Source organism: Pelodiscus sinensis, chromosome 1, assembly GCF_052426305.1.
Source record: "Pelodiscus sinensis isolate ZL-2025 chromosome 1, ASM5242630v1, whole genome shotgun sequence".
Lineage (NCBI taxonomy): Eukaryota > Metazoa > Chordata > Testudines > Trionychidae > Pelodiscus > Pelodiscus sinensis.
The window spans coordinates 354,610,283-354,631,186 of NC_143052.1; the positions used below are offsets into that span (position 1 = coordinate 354,610,283).

General features: G+C 51.9%; 2 protein-coding genes across 2 annotated transcripts; both read right to left on the bottom strand.

The window, feature by feature from the left end:
- Nucleotides 1–1,267: 1,267 nt before the first annotated feature.
- On the bottom strand, nt 1,268–2,443 carry LOC142827388 (olfactory receptor 52B2-like). The gene has a single exon (XM_075922760.2). The coding sequence runs from the start codon at nt 2,441–2,443 to the stop codon at nt 1,493–1,495; it is 951 nt and encodes a 316-aa protein (XP_075778875.2). The 3' UTR covers nt 1,268–1,492.
- A 13,521-nt stretch (nt 2,444–15,964) lies between these two features.
- LOC149526070 (olfactory receptor 52B2-like) lies at nt 15,965–17,070 on the bottom strand. Its single transcript, XM_089777143.1, has one exon. It carries the CDS (start codon nt 17,068–17,070, stop codon nt 16,120–16,122), a length of 951 nt encoding a protein of 316 aa, XP_089633269.1. The 3' UTR covers nt 15,965–16,119.
- Between the last annotated feature and the right edge of the window lie 3,834 nt (nt 17,071–20,904).

The following is a 20,904-nucleotide window of genomic DNA, read 5'->3' on the forward strand; positions in this document are numbered from 1 at the left end:
AGAGCCCGGCTGCCATGTTGTGAACTTGGTTTTATTGTGCGACTGTGCTGGTCTGCGGGTGCTGGGGGCCTGCAGGGTTGGAAGGAGCCACTGATAAAGCAGGTGCCACTTCACAACTTGGCAATGCCTCGGGCCAGGCTTTGGGTTGGACGCTCTGCACCAGTGCACACGGGCACAGGCGAGAATAGCAACCTCTTGCAGTGCAGGACTAGGATCTCCCGCCGGCCCACCCCGCACTGGGCGCACTCCCCTGGGTCTGCTGGGACAATTCGGTCCTTCTGCAACTGAAATAGTTTCTAGAGGCTTTGAGGAAACAGGGTTTTTATTTGCTGTCCTATGACCCAGAGCAACACAGCTGTACAGCTCCTCGTGCACAGGCTTTGAATGGTGCATGTGAGCGCGTCCAAGCACGAGACAGGCTACAGGGGCAATACAAAGAAGGAATTCCAAAGGGGGGGTCACCGAAGATGCTGCTTGCCCGGGTGCCATTTGCTCAGGGGTTGGGCCTGGTCACATTGACCGGGGTGGAGACAGGGGGATGTTTATACCATTGGCCTGCACATCCCTGGCGAGGGAGGGGCTCCCCTGTCTCACCCTGCCCCCAATGGCTCCCCTGGCCAATGAAAGCAAGTCCAACGTGGAGGCCTGGCCTTTGAGCTGTGAGGGGAGGCGAGCCCAGGAGAAGGGCTGGGCGGGGAGGCCGAAGGGCGCCTAGCGACAGGGCAAGGAGAAGGGATTCCTTTCCATGGCGAGGGGCAAGAAACAGGCCCGGCCCCCTCAGCAGATCAGTGCTCAGCGCTGCAGAGAGACGTCAGGCTCAAGGGGCCTCGCTGCGTCGTATCGTCCAGCCCCGGCGCTGAGGCAGGGCCAGTGAAACCGATCCCGTCAGCCCTGAGCCCAGCCCGGTCTCACATCTCTCCAGTGACGGGGGTTCCACAGCCTCTCTCGACCACACTGGCTCAGAACAAAGGGCCACCTATCCCGGTGTCCTCTAGTCATACAGCTGCCAGTGTCAGGTACCCCAGAGGGAACGAACAGGACAGGGAATCATCAAATGATCCATCCCCTGTCACCCATTCGCATCTTCTGGTAGAGGCTGGGGACACCGTTCCTGCCCAACCTGCCTAATAGCCATTGATGGACCTAACCCCCATGAATGTATCTAGCTCTTTTTTGAACTCTGTTATATTCTTGGCTGTCACAACATCCTCTAGCAAGGAGTTCCACAGATCAACATCCTCTTGGTAAGAACCTTTACAACATGTGGAGACTTTTATCAGCGCTCTCCCAGTGCCCCCCAGCCTTCTCTCAAGAAGGACCCATGTAGTTCCATACACCTGGACGTACAACAAAACATCCAAGGAGCTGAAAAAGTCTGTTTTGCAACTAGGAGTTAGAGTGGTAACGTCCATGTGTCGGTGCCGAGGGGCCCTCTTCTTGCATTGTGGAAGAAGCCTGCTAGTAAGTCAGATGGCTCAGGACTAGGCACCATTTAGCACCAATTCCCCTTCCGAGACAACACACAGCTCACTTGTTCCCGCAGCTGCTTGGTTTTCATCCCGTAAACAACGGGGTTCAGCATGGGGGGGACGAGCATGTAGAGATTGGCCAGCAGGATGTGAATGTGTTTAGGAATGTTCTGACCAAAGCGGTGGCTTAGGCGAGTGAAAAAGGCTGGGATGTAAAATAAGAGGATGATACAGACGTGGGAGCCGCAGGTGCCGAGAGTTTTGCGCTGGGCGTCTTTGGTGGGCAGCTTGAAGACAGCCCTGAGGATCAGCACATAAGACACAGCGATAAACACAGTGTCAAGAATAAGGGTTAACAAAGGCACTGCGAGGCCATACCAGCTATTTATGGTTATGTCTGCACATGCCAGTCTGGCCACCGAGATGTGGTCACAGTAGGAGTGGGGGATGATGTTGCTGGCGCAGAAGGGCAGCCGTTTGAGGAGAAAGACAAAAGGGACAATTTCACAAAAGCCTCTGATGACAATGGCCGTGGCTATTTTCCCGATATTCTCATTGGTGAGGACAGTCGTGTACCTCAGGGGATCGCAGACGGCGACGTACCGATCGAACCCCATGGCCAGCAGGACGCCTGACTCAGCAACAAACAGAAAGTGCACAAAGAACACCTGGGTGAGGCAGGCATTGAAGGAAATGGCCTTGGGTCCAAACCAGAAGATGGCCAGCGTGTTGGGCACTGTGCAGGTGGATAACAGTACGTCGGCCACCGCCAGCATGGAGAGGAAGATGAACATGGGCTCGTGCAGCCTGCGCTGGGTGGCGATGAGCAGGAGGAGACCACAGTTCCCCAGAACAGCCGCCGTGTACATCAGCATGAAGGGGATGGAGATCCAGGGGTGCCAGGGCTCCAGGTCCGGGATGCCGACCAGGACGAAGCTGAGGTGACTGATCGTTGTGCTGTTGGGCGTGGCCATGGGGAGCTGAGGGCTCCGCTTGGGCGCCGGGCCCGGCTGGAATCAGAGACAAGGTCAGTGCCTGCTGGGGTCGTGGCTATTTCACACTGAAATCCCCCCACCTCTCCCCTCCCACCTCCGCTTCTGCAGGGCCACAAAGGCTCAAGGGGAAGGGGGATGGGCTGTGCTCTCCAGGCCCGTGCTCCGCACGGAGGGAATTCCATCCTGAAACAGGCACTTTTGGGGGGCTGATGGAGACGGGGCCCTTGAAATGAGCTTGTGACTGGGGGCGGTCACTGATGAGCCCTCGGGGGGCCTCCTGAGGGGCTGACACGGCCCCTGCCTCTCACCTTCCCGCTCTCTGGGGCTCCTCACAACCCGGTCCTGCTGGGCCAGCTCCCTGGTCTCCCCCAGCCAACGCCCCAGACTGAGGTCCCTGCCCCCACCGAGAAGCAGCAGAGACACTGAACCTCTTCAGGTGAAGGCGAGTGCAGTGTAGGGCCCAGCTCCCTGGGATACCCCTCCCCAGCTGGGATCGGACCCCGGAGAATTAAGTCCTTTAGCAGTGGAAGGGGGGATGGGCACACTGGTTGCCCCCATAGGGAACAATTATTTACATTGGGTTTAATAGAAAATAAAAATGATTTTCTTAAGCACGAGCAGTAGGATTTAATTAGTGATAAGTGAGAACAGGCCGAGCAAAGTAGGTTACTAACCAAAAATAACAAAATCTCTTGGCTAATTCTCCACTGAAACCTCAGGAGAAACTTACTCAAACTCCCCCTAGAACCTCTTTTCCAGCTGCCCCTCCAAACCAGGCTGTCTCCCCACCCTGGGGTCTTCGTCTCCTTCCTTCAGGTGCAGCCCGGCCAAAAGACCCAGGCCTCTGCTCTCCTATTCTTTTGTAATCTAGGCCACTCGCTACCAATCCCTGCTAGCACTTAAGGGCAAAAGAGATTGTTTAACCGTCACTCATCAAGACTTTGAAGATAACCCCCTCCATGTCTACACATTTGATCCCCACTGAGTATTCCCCTCTCCGCGTGTCTAATTTTATGCACACCATTGACACACGTATCGAAGGAAGGGAAACAGACCCAGCGGATTGTGACATGAAAATTGGTGGTTTGCACGAAAGAATTCGCTCAAAGCACCTCTGAGTCACATAAATTCATGTCCATCCCTCGATTTCATAAAGCATAGAGGGGCGTCCATAGCAGGGCTTTCTTTGCTGTACTGCAAACTGAGTCCAAGAGCTGCATTTATAGCGGCAACCATCAGAACCGTACCCTGGGACAGTGACCCGTCAGGGAGCGCAGACGTGAACACCCGCAAACCCAAGGGAACAAGCTACAAAGCAAGACTGGCCGGGCGGATAACTCTCTAGGACTAGACGCAGAAACACAGTGACAGGCGGAGTTCAGCTGTCCGACCTCTGGTAACCATCTTCTCCCAGCTCTGTTCCTTCTCTGTACTTCCCCACTGAGCGATGCTGAACACAACAGTAGACAGCGGAGCAAGCAAATACACCGACCCCTCCACATCTGGTCACATCAGAGAGGGTGACTCCCAGAGTCACAGATTCGAAAACCAGAAATCACTCCTGGGACCATCACATCTGACTCCCTGTTTGTCAGGGCTATTCCCTGCTCCGGGACTCCGAGTGTAGAAGGTGAAGGCCTGCAAAGCTCAAAAAGAAAAGAAAAAAACCCACCTTTGCTTCTCCAGGCACTGGTTACAAAAACTTCCCCCCCAAATCACAACACACAGATTTTGGGGATATGCTGCCACCATCCAGTGATATTTATCCTTAAAAAATCAGGGGTGAACACTTGAACCCACCCCCACGGATACCCCGAGTTCTTTTCCCTTAAAAGAGCTTGAAAAAAGAAAAGAGGAAAACAAGCTGCAGGCTCCAGTAGCTGACCTGTCAGTCGGAGACCTGCAGATACGCAGACAGACCTACACACACAGACATTATACACTCACATAAATAGCGTACACAGGATCAGCAAACAATAAGCTCTCATTCAATACCCCACATGGCTCCCTTTTAGACCTTTGTTGGGGCCAGCACCCCCACCTATGGGTGCAGCCATGAGCTGGCTGCTTCCCTCAAATTCCAGTAACGTGACACTTAGAAAAAGTTTTTTTTTATTAGAAAACAAAAGATAAACTTGAGAAAACAAATTTGGTCGCTAGATGTTACAGAGCAACTAAGGCAAACACATTAAAACTCAGGCTATGTCTAGACTGCAGGCTTCTTTCAGAAGACATCTTCCGAAAAAACATCTGAAAGAGCGTGTCCACAATGAAAAAGCGCATTAAAAAAGCGATCTGCTTTTTCGAAAGAGAGCGTCCAGACTGAATGGATGCTCTCTCGCATGTAAGCTGTGATGGCCATGACCGGAATGCCAGGGCACCTGTGTTTTTTCCTCTTCTTCCGAAAGATCTCCCTCTTCCCCGTCCACACACGCCTTTTTCTGAAAGAGATCTTTCACAAAAAGGCTTCCCCTCCTCACAGAATGAGGATTAACGATGTCGGAAAAACCCCTCTGTTCTTTCAATTTTCTTGCAGAAGAATGCGATTGCAGTATGGATGTTCCTCAAGTTTTGTCGGAAAAATGGCTGTTTTTCCTACAAGACTCTGTAGAGTAGACATACCCACAGAGAAAAGTCTCTGGTCACAATGCTAGATGGTAAATGGGGAGGGGAGGCAGAGATTCACACAGAGCACTTCAAACCAAACCGCAACATTAAAAAAAATTAACCTGAACACAACTAGATTCACTTTTCACTTTATTTCTAAATTTCTCTTTGTTCAGTTCACTCTCATGCCCCTGTGGGAGAAAAATCAAATAACTCCAATTGTGTCTAAAGGGGGGACTGTGTAGGAAATCAAAACTCTCTAAAAGAAAACTGCTGTAAGGGTTAAGTTTTCCAGACCTCTCTCCTTGTATCAGAGTGAAATCAAACTAACTCTAATCAAAGACCCTTACAATGCCTATCTCAAGTTCATGGATACTCCTAGTCTGTCACAATTTGTCATGTAAACCCTTATCTTTGTCACAGTTTGCCTTGTAAACTTCTCCACTCAAGTTCTCATATGGCTTTGTTCTGTAAAACTTACTTCTAGCACTCCTGGGGTGAACAGAAGTCTCAGAGTGCTTCGGCTGAGACTTTGATATGTTAAAGAAAAACAATCCACAACTGAACTGTCTAAGCATTCTGTATAAAGGATCAAAAAACCTGTAACTCAGGGCTGACTGCGATGGCTCTGCTGTCAGCCTGCATGCATGCATCATAAAGTTTTCCCTTCTAGATTTCTCTCCTGCCTGACTGATTTGATTTGACCTCCGGCCTCGGACCCTGCTGGGGGCTCTGTACCCCAGGGGAACGAGATTTCCCCCGTACCCCAAATTCCTTGGAAGCCTGGTAATCCTGCCTGGGCTTAAATCATTCTCTCTCTCTCTCAATGACTAGTTTTTCACTCCCCCCCCAAAGAAAGCAGGCAGGGAACCTAGATCCAGTTCACATTTCCACCCTCTATTTGGATTGGTTCTCCTGGTCCACTGGCCAACACCTTTGCTATCTACCTGAGTTTGTAAAGTGTAGTGGACAGGGGAAGTGCTTGATTTCCCTGCGGGACTGAGGAGCTCTCTTAGCAAACGTCTGCTCCCCCCGTGGGCACGGAGACGCTGCGCTCACGTCACCCCGTCCCCCTCTTAGTACCACTCAGACGAGTGAGAGCCTCCAGTCTGTCCCCAGAAGGCCGGTTCCCCAGTCTATTCTACGGACCCCTCGTCAGTTCAACGGCCTCCTGCCGCTGAGGGCCCCAGAGCTGGGACCAGAACCCCAGCAGTGGTCTCCCCTGTGGTACGATCTCCCTGCATGTGCTGGACAGTCACCGGTCTTAGGCCAGGACTCACCGCAGCGTGTGTGGCCGCAGCAAATGAAATTCAGCCTCTCCCCAGTAGGAATTGGGCATTGCCGGGCAGAGCGTGGCTGCAGCCCTATGCTAATCACCAGCCATTAATAATTATGAAAATGCTGAGTACACGAGTATGGAAGAGAGATGAAACCTCTCGCCTGTCCGTGCAATTGGTGGCTGACGACTGCAGCTCACGGCGATGCCGGAAGAAGTGTCACGTTGTCCCACATCTGCCCGGGCTGGAGTTTCTTGCCCTTCCCGTTATTTATTTAATCCCACAATATACAAACTAGGGGTCACCACGTGAAATTAATAGGCAGCAGTTTTAAAACAATCTCTCAGCGCACAGTCAACCTGTGGAACTCCTTGCCAGAGGATGTTGTGAAGACTAGGACTTTAACAGGGTTTAAAAAATAGCTACATAGATTCATGGAGGTTAGGTCCATCAATGACTATTAGGCAGGATGGGCAGGAATGGTGTTCCTAGCCCCTGTTTGTCTGGAAATAGGTGACAGGAGAGGGATCAGGTGATGGTATCTGGCATTGGCCACTGTGGGCAGACAGGACACTGGGCTGGCTGACCTTTGGTCTGTCCCAGTCTGGCTGTTCTGTTCCTATATTCCCTGGATCCTCTGGTGCTGCTGCCAGTTGCAGGGGGCAGGCTGGTCAAACCGGACCCTGCTCTGACCCAGGCTGGAAACGCCCGTTAGCAGGAGCTGCATTTTGCTGGTTGCTGAGTAACTACAGAGTAACTACAGAGCTTCCGTCTGTCCCTGACCGTCTGTCCATGCACCCGCCCTCCCTGCCACCTCCAGCCCTGCCCCCGTGTCTGTGTCCCGGACGTTCATTCGCATTTCGTAGCGGAGTCATTGGGGCTCAGGATAGGAAATGCTGGTGCCTCTGCCCGGCTCTGCCCTGGGCTTTGTGGCAGGGAAACCAAGACTTGTGCCCCTGGCAGCCCGCTCTGTGCTTCCTCTGCCTTTCCTTCCCCTGCGGGCACCATCCAGCTCCCCCCAACCTGCCCCCGCTCCCAGGGACTCCAGGAGTCGTGGGTGGTTCCCCAGGACTGGGTACTTGGCGAGCTCAGGTCCAACTGAAGATATACGAGGGAACCTTTCCTCCTCCCCAAACACTCACCGGGTGCCTGCCCCAGCCGGGGATGAGGAGTCTCTGCCTGGGATCCAGGTGGGGAGCTGCAGGGGCAGGAACCGCACTGGCCGGGGCTCGGAGGCAGGGACATTTATCCTGCCTGCCTGGGAGTCCCAGCGGGGTCGGAGCCAGCAGGGAGCCCTGGGCACAGAGCAGTTTCCAGCTCAGCTGCAGGCAGGGGCAGGCTGGGATCAGGGGATTTGTGTGTTTACAGGAGTGATGTTCCTGGTGTCTAGGAACAGAAACGCGGCTGGAAATTCCCCCTCCAGCTCCAGCAGAGACGCAGCTGAGTGATAAAACAGCTGAACAATTAAAACCCTGCGTGGCCAGTGGCCTGCCACCGACTCCATTATCTCCTCTTTTTAGAGTTTTCCTTTTGTCTCCTATGATGGGAAATCAAAGTCAATGGGAGTTTTGAGCATTGTGGATTCCAGTATCTGTGAACCGCGACTGTCCCGTCATGGCTGTGACCCGTAAATTGATTCTCGTTTTGCTCTGGGGACCCTTTTGGGGCTTGTTTGCTCAATGCCCAATAGAATGGGGATCCAGCCCTATCTCATAGACTCATAAACTCATAGACTTTAAGGTCAGAACGGACCATTATGATCATCTAGTCCAGGGGTCTCCAAACTTTTCTGCCCGAGGGCCGCATTAACTATCAAACAGCAGTTCGGGGGCCGACTACACACTTGAGGTCCAAATAAAAAACAATCAAAACATGGATGTTGTTTTTAATTATTTATTTAATATTATTTTATTCAGTTATTATTTAATAACACATTGATACACTACACATGAACACCTGTATTAGTGTGAATGGTGACATTGTTTCCTGGATGCCAAAATAGCAGACATTTCTGGCTTTAGATTTGTTGTCCCTAACATCAACAGTGACCTGAGATTATCATCGGACAAGTTTGTTCTCAAATTGTTCTTCACGTATTTCATACTTGAAAATGTTTGTTCACACAGGTATGTTGAAAGACCTGTAGGTCTTTGCTGGCACAGTCCTACCTCTCAGGTTGTACCTCGAAGCTCCTGGTGGAGGCCGGTTTGGTAACAGTCTGGTTTGAGAGTTTGCCTCCTCGGTCCGCTGAACCTCGTCCTCAGGTGATTCCTCCAGGGAGGGGTCCTGGGTGACGGGGTCAATCAGCTCTGTTGGATCTGCAGTTCGGCGTACATGACTTGCGTGGATCCACGAGGGGCGCTCCTTCACCTTTACTGCTGTGTGGGTGATGAGCAGGATTGGAACGGTCCTTCCCACCGGGCTGTCAGGGAATTCTTTCTGCGATGTTCCTTCACGAACATAGTCGCCTGGTTGGATGTTGTGGCACGGTACATCAGTAGGTACTGGGAGGGCTTCCTTCACCTGCAGGTGCAAGCTCTCCTAACCGTCATTTTATGTCTAGGTTTCTTCTTTCTGTGTGGCTGCTAGCCTGTGGGCCTCCTGCAACATTAAACTGCTTACAAATCACACATGAATTAGATATTCTTGAGACAGCTTCTAGGTGCACGCCTGGGGCGTACCATTGTTTTGGGATCTGTGAGGCCACCCCCCTTTTGCTCATGTGTGTCATTTGATGAGACACCTGAGCAAGCTGCCGTGTGAGAGATTTTCGGGGCGACTGGGCAGCCATCAGGTGCACCCATTATCCCAGCTGGGGATAAGGAGCAGCCTGTTTTCTCCCAAAGGTTTTTCTCTGCAGGTTGAGCAGCTTGCTGTAGTTCTATCAGGTCCTGCAAAGAAACAGGGAGAGAAAGAGAGACCAGAATCTGAAAGGGAGCCAGAGGTCCATATGCTGCTGCATGTCTGGCTACTGCATCAGCCCTCCAGCTACTGCATCAGCTGGAGGATTCTCTGCATCTTGGGGTCTTCAAAGTATTTGAAGGCTTCAATATCTGAGATCTAGGTGAGAGGATTATTCTAGGAGGGGTGGGTGAGATTTTGTGGCCTGCACTGTGCAGGGGGTTGGACTAGATGATCATAATGGTCCCTTCTGACCTTAAAGTCTATGAGTCTATGAGATAGGGCTGGATCCCCATTCATAAACCCATCTAGTTTAATCTTGAAACCAGATAGATCTTTTGCCCCCACTACTTCCCTTGGAAGGCCGTTCCAGAACTTCACTCCTCTAATGGTTAGAAACCTTCGTCTAATCTCAAGTCTAAACTTCCTACTAGCCAAATTATATCCATTTGTTCTTGTGTCCACATTGGTATTAAACTGAAATAATTCCTCTCCCTCCCTGGTATTTATCCCTCTAATATATTTAAAAAGTGCAATCATGTCCCCCCTCAGCCTTCTTTTGGTTAAAGTAAACAAGCCAAGCTCCTTGAGTCTCCTTTCATAAGACAGGTTTTCCATTCCTCGGATCATCCTAGTGGCCCTTCTTTGTACCTGTTTCAGTTTGAATTCATCCTTCTTAAACATGGGAGACCAGAACTGCACACAGTATTCCAAATGGGGTCTCACCAATGCACTAACACCTCCTTATCCCTACTGGAAACACCTCGCCTAATACATCCCAAGATCGTATTAGCCTTTTTCACGGCCATGTCACAATGGCGGCTCATAGTCATTTTATAATCAACCAGGACTCCGAGGTCCTTCTCCTCCTCCGTTACTTCCAACTGATGTGTCCCCAGCTTATAACTAAAATTCTTGTTATTAATCCCTAAATGCATAACCTTACACTTCTCACTATTCGATTTCATCCTATTGCTATCACTCCAATTTACAAGATCATCCTGTATGATATCCCGATCCTTTTCTGAATTGGCAATAGCTCCCAACTTTGTGTCATCTGCAAATTTTATTAGGACACTTCCACTTTTGGTGCCAAGATCAGCAACAAAAAGATTAAATAAAATTGGCCCCAAAACTGATCCCTGAGGAACTCCGCTAGTAACCTTCCTCCAACCTGACAGTTCACCTTTCAGTATGACCCGCTGTAGTCTTCCCTTTAACCAGTTGCTTATCCACCTCTCAACTTTCATATTAATCCCTATCTTTTCCAATTTAACCAATAATTCCCCATGTGGTACTGTATCAAATGCCTTACTAAAGTCGAGGTAAATTAGATCCACTGCATTTCCTTTATCTAAAAAATCTGTTACTTTCTCAAAAAAGGAGAGCAGGTTGGTTTGGCATGATCTACCTTTTGTAAAACCATGTTGTAATTTGTCCCAATTGCCATTAGCCTCAATGTCTCTAACTACTTTCTCCTTCAAAATTTTTTCCAGGATCTTACATACTACAGATGTCAAACTAACAGGCCTATAGTTACCCGGGTCGCTTTTTTTCCCTTTCTTAAAAATTGGAACTATATTAGCAATTCTCCAGTCAAATGGTACAACCCCTGAGTTTAGAGATTTATTAACAAATTTTGCTAATGGACTTGCAAGTTCATGTGCCAGTTCCTTTAATATTCTTGGATGAAGATCATCTGGGCCCCCCGATTTACTCCCATTAAGCTGCTCAAGTTTGGCTTTCACCTCTGATATGGTAATATCTACCTCCTTATCCTCAGTCTTATTTGTTAACTTTCCATTATCCCTAAGATCTTCATTAGCCTCATTAAAAACTGAAGCAAAGTATTTGTTCAAATATTGGGCCATTCCTAGATTATCCTTAACCTCCACTCCATCCTTAGTAATTAGTGGTCCTACTTCTTCTTTTTTTGTTTTTTTCCTATTTATATGGCTATACAACCTTTTACTATTGGTTTGAATTCCGTTTGCAAGGTCCAACTCTACCTGACTTTTAGCCTTTCTCACTTTGTCCCTACATGCTCTAACCTCAATAAGGTAGCTTTCTTTACTGATCCCTCCCATTTTCCACACCTTATATGCTTTCTGCTTTTTCTTAATCACCTCTCTGAGATGCTTGCTCATCCAGCTTGGTCTAACACACCTGCCTATATCTCAATACATGACCAATAGCTGTGTCAGAAATGCCGGGAGACCACACACTTTGTCACATCTGCAAAGGGAGCCCCTTTCACACAGCAAAGCCTCCGGGCATCCTTCCTGCTCACCACTCAAACTGTTTGTGTGTGTGACAGGGCGCCTGCCCTGCACTGGCCCTTTAAGACGAGGATTGAGGCCCTGAGCCCGGGCTGGGAGAGGGCCAGCCAAGACTCCCCCTGGCTAGGGGCCGGAGGCCAGGCCCCGGGTTGGGAGGCGGATCACAATGCAGCCCAGGTAAGCGGGGCAGTAGAGATAACCCCAATGCCAATGATGAGCAACCCGTCTGTAACTTGCCCTGAGAGGGGCTAGATGAGGACAGTCAGGGGACACTGAGGCATGGAGGGGGCGTGCACCCTGACAGTGCACCTCTCTTAGAGGACACCCCATCTCCCCAGTGCTTGGTTCCCCTCGCTCTGCCAGAGAAGTCATCTGAATGGACGACCTTGTAAATTGCTTTGGAGGCCAAAGCGGAGCCAGGGGTGGTCGTTATGCCGGGAAATGTACGTGGCTCCCACCAACTGTGACTTCAATCTATGCCAGTGCTTCTTAAACCGTGTTCCGCAAGGCAGTCGGAGGTGTGCCGCGGAGAACTACAGAATTAACAATGGCCGCTCTTAAAGGGACAGGCGACTTTTTTCCTCAATAACTGTCCCCTGGACCTTTCTCCTTCCCCCACTTTTTTTTTGGTCGACAAAACATCCTTGGTATTCCTCATTAAAAAAATATTGTTTCATGTTCCTCAGTCATAAAAAGTTTAGGAAACACTGATGTAGACCCACATCTGGGTGTGTGCGTGGTGGTGGGGGGATGTTAAAGCTTTTGCTGCAGCTAACCAGACACCGAGGACCCCTCCTTGTGTTCTGCTTGGCTCCCTTGATATTTTATTGATGGAACCAAAAGCCACAGGGCTGGTCCTGTGGGCGGCAAGAAGATTCCCTGAAACATTGGAATTGGGCGGCTGTGGCACTCAAAGGACAGCACGTTACAGAGTCAAATAACCAGAGACAGGCCCCTGGGCTGTGTTTGACGGCTTTGAGGAATAAGGAGATAGACACAAATAGCAACACGGCCACTGCCATTCTCCTTCCCATTTTCCAGGGCTCCTCCCCACCCGGTCCTGCTGGGCCAGCTCCCTGGTCTCCCCCGGCCAAGGCCCCGAGCTGAGATCTCTGCCCCCACCGAGAAGCAGCACAGACACGGAACCTCTTCAGGTCCAAGGAGAGTGCAGTGTAGGGCCCAGCTCCCTGGGATACCCCTCCCCAACTGGGATCGGACCCCAAAGAACTGGATAAGGGTGAGCCCCCGTTAACAATGGAAGGGGGAATGTGCACACTGGTTGCCCCCCCCCCCCCAGGTAACTATTATTTACACTGGGTTTGATACAAAATAAAGGAGATTTTAGTCAGTAGAAGCAGTAGGAAAAGCCCAGTCGTCTAGACACAGCCTGGGTGGAGGCTTTCAGAGAACGCTCCACAGTGACTCCAATGTGCATTACTCTGCATTGATCCACATTCCATTCCATGTGTGGGATAATGCGCCTGGAGGAAAGGGAGGTGGGGAGCCGGATGGGCGACTCCTCCGTGCCAGGGACACCGACCGGGGGAACGTTGTCCTGGAGTCTGCGATGGGCAGCGGCCACGGGGGCCTTTGGTCTGTTCAGTGTCCGGTGAGGAAGAGGGAAAGGGCCCTGCCTTCGCCGGGTGAGGGGCCACTCAGGAGGGTCTCAGCGGCGGCAGGGGGTTCCCACCACGGCGCGTGACACAGCGTGGGGATCGGTGTCGGTCTCTGCGGTGCCTCGGGGCTCTGGGGGTTCTGGGAAAGTAGTTTTTGAAAGGGAAAAGCAGCCCCGGGGAGGGGGGGGATGAGGGGGATTCACAGCGCGCCGGGGGAGGAATTCCTGGCACTAGCGACGTCACTAGCAGCTTTGCCGGTCACCTCGGCAGAGCCAGGATCCCCTGCCCAGAGCGCGGGTCACAGCACCCTGCCCTCGCCCCGCCCGTCCCCGGAGGGGGCAGCATGCTAGGGGTCAGCGGTAGCTACGGAGACACACGTGTGTTCTCCTGTGTGAACACGCTGTTTGAAATGAGCACGTGGGGGGTCACAGCCCTGCCCCCTCTGCTTGGGCCAGCTGCTCCCCTGTCTCCATCTGCCCAGGGACAGTGGGGCCAAACCGGAGCGGTGCTGGGCCCCCGTGCGCCAGGCGGCCTTGCCTCCCGCCTTAGCTGTGTGGGCTGGGGGAAGGTTTGCTGCTCTGGGGTGGGGCAGGTGGGACCAACATTTAGAACCAATTTTGAAACTTCGGTGCCTACAGTTGGGCCCCCCAAAACTCAAGGCAGCCTCTAATAGGGTATGTCTACACTACCCCGCTAGTTCGAACTAGCGGGGTAATGTATGCATACCGCACTTGCTAATGAAGCCCGGGATTTGAATTTCCCGGGCTTCATTAGCATAAGCGGGGAGCCGCCATTTTTAAATCCCCGCTGCTTCGAACCCCGTGTAGCGCGGCTACACGGGGCTCGAACTAGGTAGTTCGGACTAGGGTCCTATTCCGAACTACCGGTACTCCTCGTGAAACGAGGTGTACCGGTAGTTCGGAATAGGCACCCTAGTCCGAACTACCTAGTTCGAGCCCCGTGTAGCCGCGCTACACGGGGTTCGAAGCAGCGGGGATTTAAAAATGGCGGCTCCCCGCTTATGCTAATGAAGCCCGGGAAATTCAAATCCCGGGCTTCATTAGCAAGTGCGGTATGCATACATTACCCTCCTAGTTCGAACTAGGAGGGTAGTGTAGACATACCCATAGGGACTAAGAGCTTCTGGCCTGAGGCCACCTGGGGGAGTCAGAGAGTCAGGCCCAGAGTCCCAAATTCCTCCCCCCTCCTGCACCCGGCCCATCCCAGCCGGGGACGAGGAATTTCCGCCTGCGATCCGGCTGAGGGGCAGCAGGTGGGGGGAATATGAATGTAGGACCAGGAGACCCAGGGGCCTGGCTGGGTGTCAGGCATGGGGGGCACTGGGCTGTGTTATTAACAACCACAGTGAGCATGGAGCGCTGGGGGAAAATGTTTCAGGGCCCCCGGAGGTGGGTCCATTTCTCGCTCACCCCCCAGAGTGTTCTGGGCCTTGTCGAATGTCGTGGAACCTTCCAGACTTTCTGAGAATTACGTTTTCCGGCAGCCTCCTGGAACCGTGTCTGCCAGGCCCCTGGGGATATTCTCAGGGTGTGAGAGTCCAGCTGCCACGTTGTGAGCTTGGTTTTATTGTGCGACTGTGCTGGTCTGCGGGTGCTGGGGGCCTGCAGGGTTGGAAGGAGCCACTGATAAAGCAGGTGCCACTTCACAGCTTGGCAATGCCTGGGGCCAGGCTTTGGGTCGGACGCTCTGCACCAGTGCGCACGGGCACAGGCGAGAATAGCAACCTCTTGCAGTGCAGGACTAGGATCTCCCACCGGCCCACCCCGCGCTGGGCGCACTTCCCTGGGTCTGCTGGGACAATTCGGTCCTTGTGCAACTGAAATAGTTTCTAGAGGCTTTGAGGAAACAGGGTTTTTATTTGCTGTCATATGACCCAGAGCAACACAGCTGTACAGCTCCTCATGCACAGACTTTGAATGGTGCATGTGAGTGCATCCAAGCTTCACTGGCCAAGTAAAAGCAAATCCAACGCGGAGGCCTGGCCTTTGAGCTGTGAGGCCAGGCGAGCCCAGGAGAGGGGCTGGGCGGGGAGGCTGAAGGGCGCCTAGCGACACGGCAAGGAGAAGGGATTCCTTTCCCTGGCGAGGGGCAAGAAACAGGCCCAGCCCCCTCAGCAGATCAGTGCTCAGCGCTGCAGAGAGACGTCAGGCTCCAGGGGCCTCACCGGGTCGTATCGTCCAGCCCCGGCGCTGAGGCAGGGCCAGTGAAACCGATCCCGTCAGCCCTGAGCCCAGCCCGGTCTCACATCTCTCCAGTGACGGGGGCTCCACAGCCTCCCTGGGCCCCGTGTCGGTGTCAGCTACTCTGAGCGATGGAAAGGTTTTCCTAAGGGCTGCCCCCAAGCTCCCTGCCCCCATTAACTCCTTGCTTCATGCCCTGCATTCACTGGGCCAGGAGAACAATTGGACCATGCACAGGAACGGTCACACGGGGTCAGAACAAAGGGCCACCTAGCCCGGTGTCCTCTAGTCGGACAGTGGCCAGTGTCAGGTACCCCAGAGAGAATGAACAGGACACAGAATCATCAAATGATCCATCCCCTGCCACCCATTCGCATCTTCTGGCAGAGGCTGGGGACACCGTTCCTGCTCAACCTGCCTAATAGCCATTGATGGACCTAACCCCCATGAATGTATCTAGCTCTTTTTTGAACTCTGTTATATTCTTGGCTGTCACAACATCCTCTAGCAAGGAGTTCCACAGATTAACATCTTCTTGGTAAGAACCTTTACAACATGTGGAGACTTTTATCAGCGCTCTCCCAGTGCCCCCCAGCCTTCTATCAAGAAGGGACCATGTAGTTCCATACAACAAAACATCCAAGGAGCTGAAAAAGTCTGTTTTGCAACTGGGAGCTAGAGTGGTAACGTCCATGTGTCGGTGCCGAGGGGCCCTCTTCTTGCAATGTGGAAGAAGCTTGCTGGTAAGTCAGATGGCTCAGGACTAAACACCATTTAGCACCAATTCCCCATCTGAGACAACACACAGCTCATTTGTTCCCGCAGCTGCTTGGTTTTCATCCCGTAAACAACGGGGTTCAGCATGGGGGGGACGAGCACGTAGAGATCGGCCAGCAGGATGTGAATGTGTTTAGGGATGTTCTGACCAAAGCGGTGACTAAAGAAAGTGAAAAAGGCTGGGACATAAAATAAGAGGATGATACAGACGTGGGAGCCGCAGGTGCTGAGAGTTTTGCGCTGGGCGTCTTTGGTGGGCAGCTTGAAGACAGCCCTGAGGATCAGCACATAAGACACAGCGATAAACAGAACGTCTAGTACAACGGATAAAATTGGCACTGCCAAGCCGTACCAGATATTTATTGTTATGTCTGCACAGGCCAGCCTGGCCACCCCGATGTGCTCACAGTAGGAGTGGGGGATGATGTTGCTGGCGCAGAAGGGCAGCCGTTTGAGGAGAAAGACAAAAGGGACAATTACACAAAAGCTTCTGACGACAATGGCCGTGGCTATTTTCCCGATCTTCTCGTTGGTGAGGACAGTCGTGTACCTCAGGGGGTCGCAGACGGCGACGTACCGATCGAACCCCATGGCCAGCAGGACGCCTGACTCAGCAACAAACACAAAGTGCACAAAGAACACCTGGGTGAGGCAGGCACTGAAGGAAATGGCCTTGGGTCCAAACCAGAAGATGGCCAGCGTGTTGGGCACTGTGGTGGTGGATAACAGTACGTCGGCTACCGCCAGCATGGAGAGGAAAATGAACATGGGCTCGTGCAGCCTGCGCTGGGTGGCGATGAGCAGGAGGAGACCACAGTTCCCCAGAACAGCCGCCGTGTACATCAGCGCGAAGGGGATGGAGATCCAGGGGTGCCAGGGCTCCAGGCCCGGGATGCCGACCAGGACGAAGCTGAGGTGACTGAACGTTGTGCTGTTGGGCGCGGCCATGGGGCGCTGAGGGCTCCGCTTGGGCGCCGGGCCCGGCTGGAAGCAGAGACAAGGTCAGTGCCTGCTGGGGTCGTGGCTATTTCACACTTAAATCCCCCCACCTCTCCCCTCCCCACCTCCGCTTCTGAAGGGCCACAAGGGCTCAAGGGGAAGGGGGATGGGCAGTGCTCTCCAGGCCTGTACTCTGCACCGGGGGGAATTCCATCCTGAAATGGCACGTTTGGGGGGCTGATGGAGACAGGGCCCTTGAAATGAGCTTGTGACTGGGGGCGGTCACTGACGAGCGCTCGGGGGAGGCCTCCTGAGGGGCTGACATGGCCCCTGCCTCTCACCTTCCCGATCTCTGGGGCTCCTCACCACCCGGTCCTGCTGGGCCAGCTCCCTGGTCTGCCCCAGCCAACGCCCCAGACTAAGGTCCCTGCCCCCACCGAGAAGCAGCACAGACACTGAACCTCTTCAGGTGCAAGGAGAGTGCAGTGTAGGGCCCAGCTCCCTGGGATACTCCTCCCCAGCTGGGATCAGACCCCAAAGAATTAAGTCCTTTAGCAGTGGAAGGGGGGATGGGCACACTGGTTGCCCCCATAGGGAACAATTATTTACATTGGGTTTAATAGAAAATAAAAATGATTTTCTTAAGCACGAGCAGTAGGATTTAATTAGTGATAAGTGAGAACAGGCCGAGCAAAGTAGGTTACAAACCAAAACTAACAAAATCTCTTGGCTAATTCTCCCCTGAAACCTCAGCACAAACTTACTCCAACTCCCCCTAGAACCTCTTTTCCAGCTGCCCCTCCAAACCAGGCTGTCTCCCCACCCTGGGGTCTTCGGCTCCTTCTTTCAGGTGCAGCCCGGCCAAAAGACCCAGGCCTCTGCTTTCCTCTTCTTTTGTAATCTAGGCCACTCCCTACCAATCCCTGCTAGGACTTAAGGGCAAAAGAGATTGTTTAACAGTCACTCATCAAGACTTTGAAGATAACACCAGCCAGGTCTACACATTTGATCCCCACAGAGTATTCCCCTCTCCGCGTGTCTAATTTTACACACACCATTGACACGCATATTGAAGGAAGGGAAACAGACCCAGCGGATTGCAACATGAAAATTGGTGGTTTGCACGAAATAATTCGCTCAAAGCACATTTGAGTCACATAAAGTCATGTCCATCCCTCGATTTCATGAAGCATAGAGGGGCGTCCATAGCAGGGCTTTCTTTGCTGTACTGCAAACTGAGTCCAAGAGCTGCATTTATAGCTGTACCCATCAGAACTGTACCCTGGGACAGTGACCCGTCAGGGAGCGCAGACGTGAACACTCGCAAACACAAGGGAACAAGCTACAAAGCAAGACTGGCTGGGCGGATAACTCTCTAGGACTAGACGCAGAAACACAGTGACAGGCGGAGTTCACCTGTCCGACCTCTGGTAACCCTCTTCTCCCAGCTCTGTTCCTTCTCTGTACTCCCCCACTGAGCGATGCTAAACACAACAGTAGGCAGCGGAGCAAGCAAATACACCGACCCCTCCACATCTGGTCACATCAGAGAGTTGACTCCCAGAGTCACAGATTCGAAAGCCAGTAATCACCCCTGGGACCATCATTCTGCTCTGGGACTCCGAGTGCAGAAGGCGAAGGCCTGCAAAGCTCCAAAAGAAAAGAAAAATCCCACCTTTGCCTCTCCAGGCACTGGTTACAAAAACTTCCCCCCCAAACATAACACACAGATTTTGGGGAATCGCTGCCACCATCCAGTGATATTTATCCCTAAAAAAATCAGGGGTGAACACTTGAACCCACCCCCACGGATACCCCGAGTTCCTTTGCCTTAAAAGAGCTTGAAAAAAGAAAAGAGGAAAACAAGCTGCAGGCTCCAGTAGCTGATCGCTCAGTCAGAGGCTTGCAGATACACAGACTGATCTACCGTGACACAAGAATCAAACATCACCTTAGAAAAAGTTTTTTTGAATTAGAACTTGAGAAAACAAATTTGGTTGCTAGATGTTACAGAGCAACTAAGGCAAACAAATTAAAACTCCGGCTATGTCTAGACTGCAGGCTTCTTTTGGAAGAGACCTTCCAAAAAAACTTCTGAAAGAGCGTGTCCACACTGAAAAAGTGCATTGAAAAAGCAATCTACTTTTTCGAAAGAGAGAGTCCAGACTGAATGGATGCTCTCTCGCATGTAAGCTGTGATTGCTATTGCCAGGGCACCTGTGTTTTTTCCTCTTCTTCTGAAAGAGCTCCCTCTTCCCCTTCCACACACGCCTTTTTCCGAAAGAGATCTTTCACAAAAAGGCTTCCCCTCCTCACAGAATGAGGATTAACGATGTCGGGAAAACCCCTCTGTTCTTTCAATTTTCTTGCAGAAGAATGTGATTGCAGTGTGGACGTTCCTCAAGTTTAGTTGGAAAAACGTCCATTTTTCTGACAAAACTCTGTAGTGTAGACATACCCACAGAGAAAAGTCTCTGGTCACAATGCTAGATGGTAAATGGGGAGGGGAGGCAGAGATTCACACAGAGCACTTCAAACCAAACCGCAACATTAAAAAAAAAATTACCCTGAACACGACTAGATTCATTTTTCACTTTATTTCTAAAGTTCTTTTTGTTCAGTTCACTCTCATGCCCCAAATTCCTTCGAGGCCTGGTAATCCTGCCAGGGCTTAAATCATTCTGTCTCTCTCTCAACGACTGGTTTTTCACTGCCCCCAAAGAAAGCAGGCAGGGAACCTAGATCCAATTCACATTTCAACCCTCTGTTTGGATTGGTTCTCCTGGTCCACTGGCCAACACCTTTGCTATCTACCTGAGTTTAACCCCTTAGTCACCGGATGCTGCTCAGCACTTCCCTTGTCCATCACTCTGTATAATACAGGCGAGAGGGTTTCTGTGAAGTCAGCTTCTGTTTGAAGGGGGCAGGTCCTTATAAAACCCCTCCAATCTTGATGTAAAGATTGTCAAGGGTGGAGAATCCAGGCCAGCGTGTGGCCACTTGTCCCAAGGGCGAATTCCCCTCACGGGTAACAACTCAAACCTTGTTTCTGAATTTGTTCGGCTTCCCCTTCCAGCCGTTGAATTTAGTTATTGATTTCCCTGCGGGACTGAGGAGCTCTCTTAGCAAACGTCTGCTCCTCACGTGGGCACGGAGACGCTGCGCTCACATCACCCCATCCCCCTCTTAGTGCCACTCAGCTGAGTGAGAGCCTCCAGTCTGTCCCCAGAAGGCCGGTTCCCCAGTCGCTTCTACGGACCCCTCACCAGTTCAACGGCCTCATGCCGCTGAGGGCCCCAGAGCTGGGCCCAGGACCCCAGCAGTGGTCTCCCCCGTGGTACGATCTCCCTGCATGTGCTGGACAGTCACCGGTCTTAGGCCAGGACTCACCGCAGCGTGTGTGGCCGCAGCAAATGAAATTCAGCCTCTCCCCAGTAGGAAATGGGCATTGCCGGGCAGAGCGTGGCTGCAGCCCTGTGCTAATCACCAGCCATTAATAATTATGAAAATGCTGAGTACACGAGTATGAAAGAGAGATGAAACCTCTCGCCTGACCGTGCAATCGGTGGCTGACGACTGCAGCTCATGGCGATGCCGGAAGAAGTGTCACGTTGTCCCACATCTGCCCCGGCTGGAATTTCTTGCCCTTCCCATTATTTATTTATTCCCACAATATACGAGCTAGGGGTCACCACATGAAATGAATAGGCAGCAGGTTTAAAACAATCTCTCAGCGCACAGTCAACCTGTGGAACTCCTTGCCAAAGGATGTTGTGAAGACTAGGACTTTAACGGGGTTCAAAAAATAGCTACATAGATTCATGGAGGTTAGGTCCATCAATG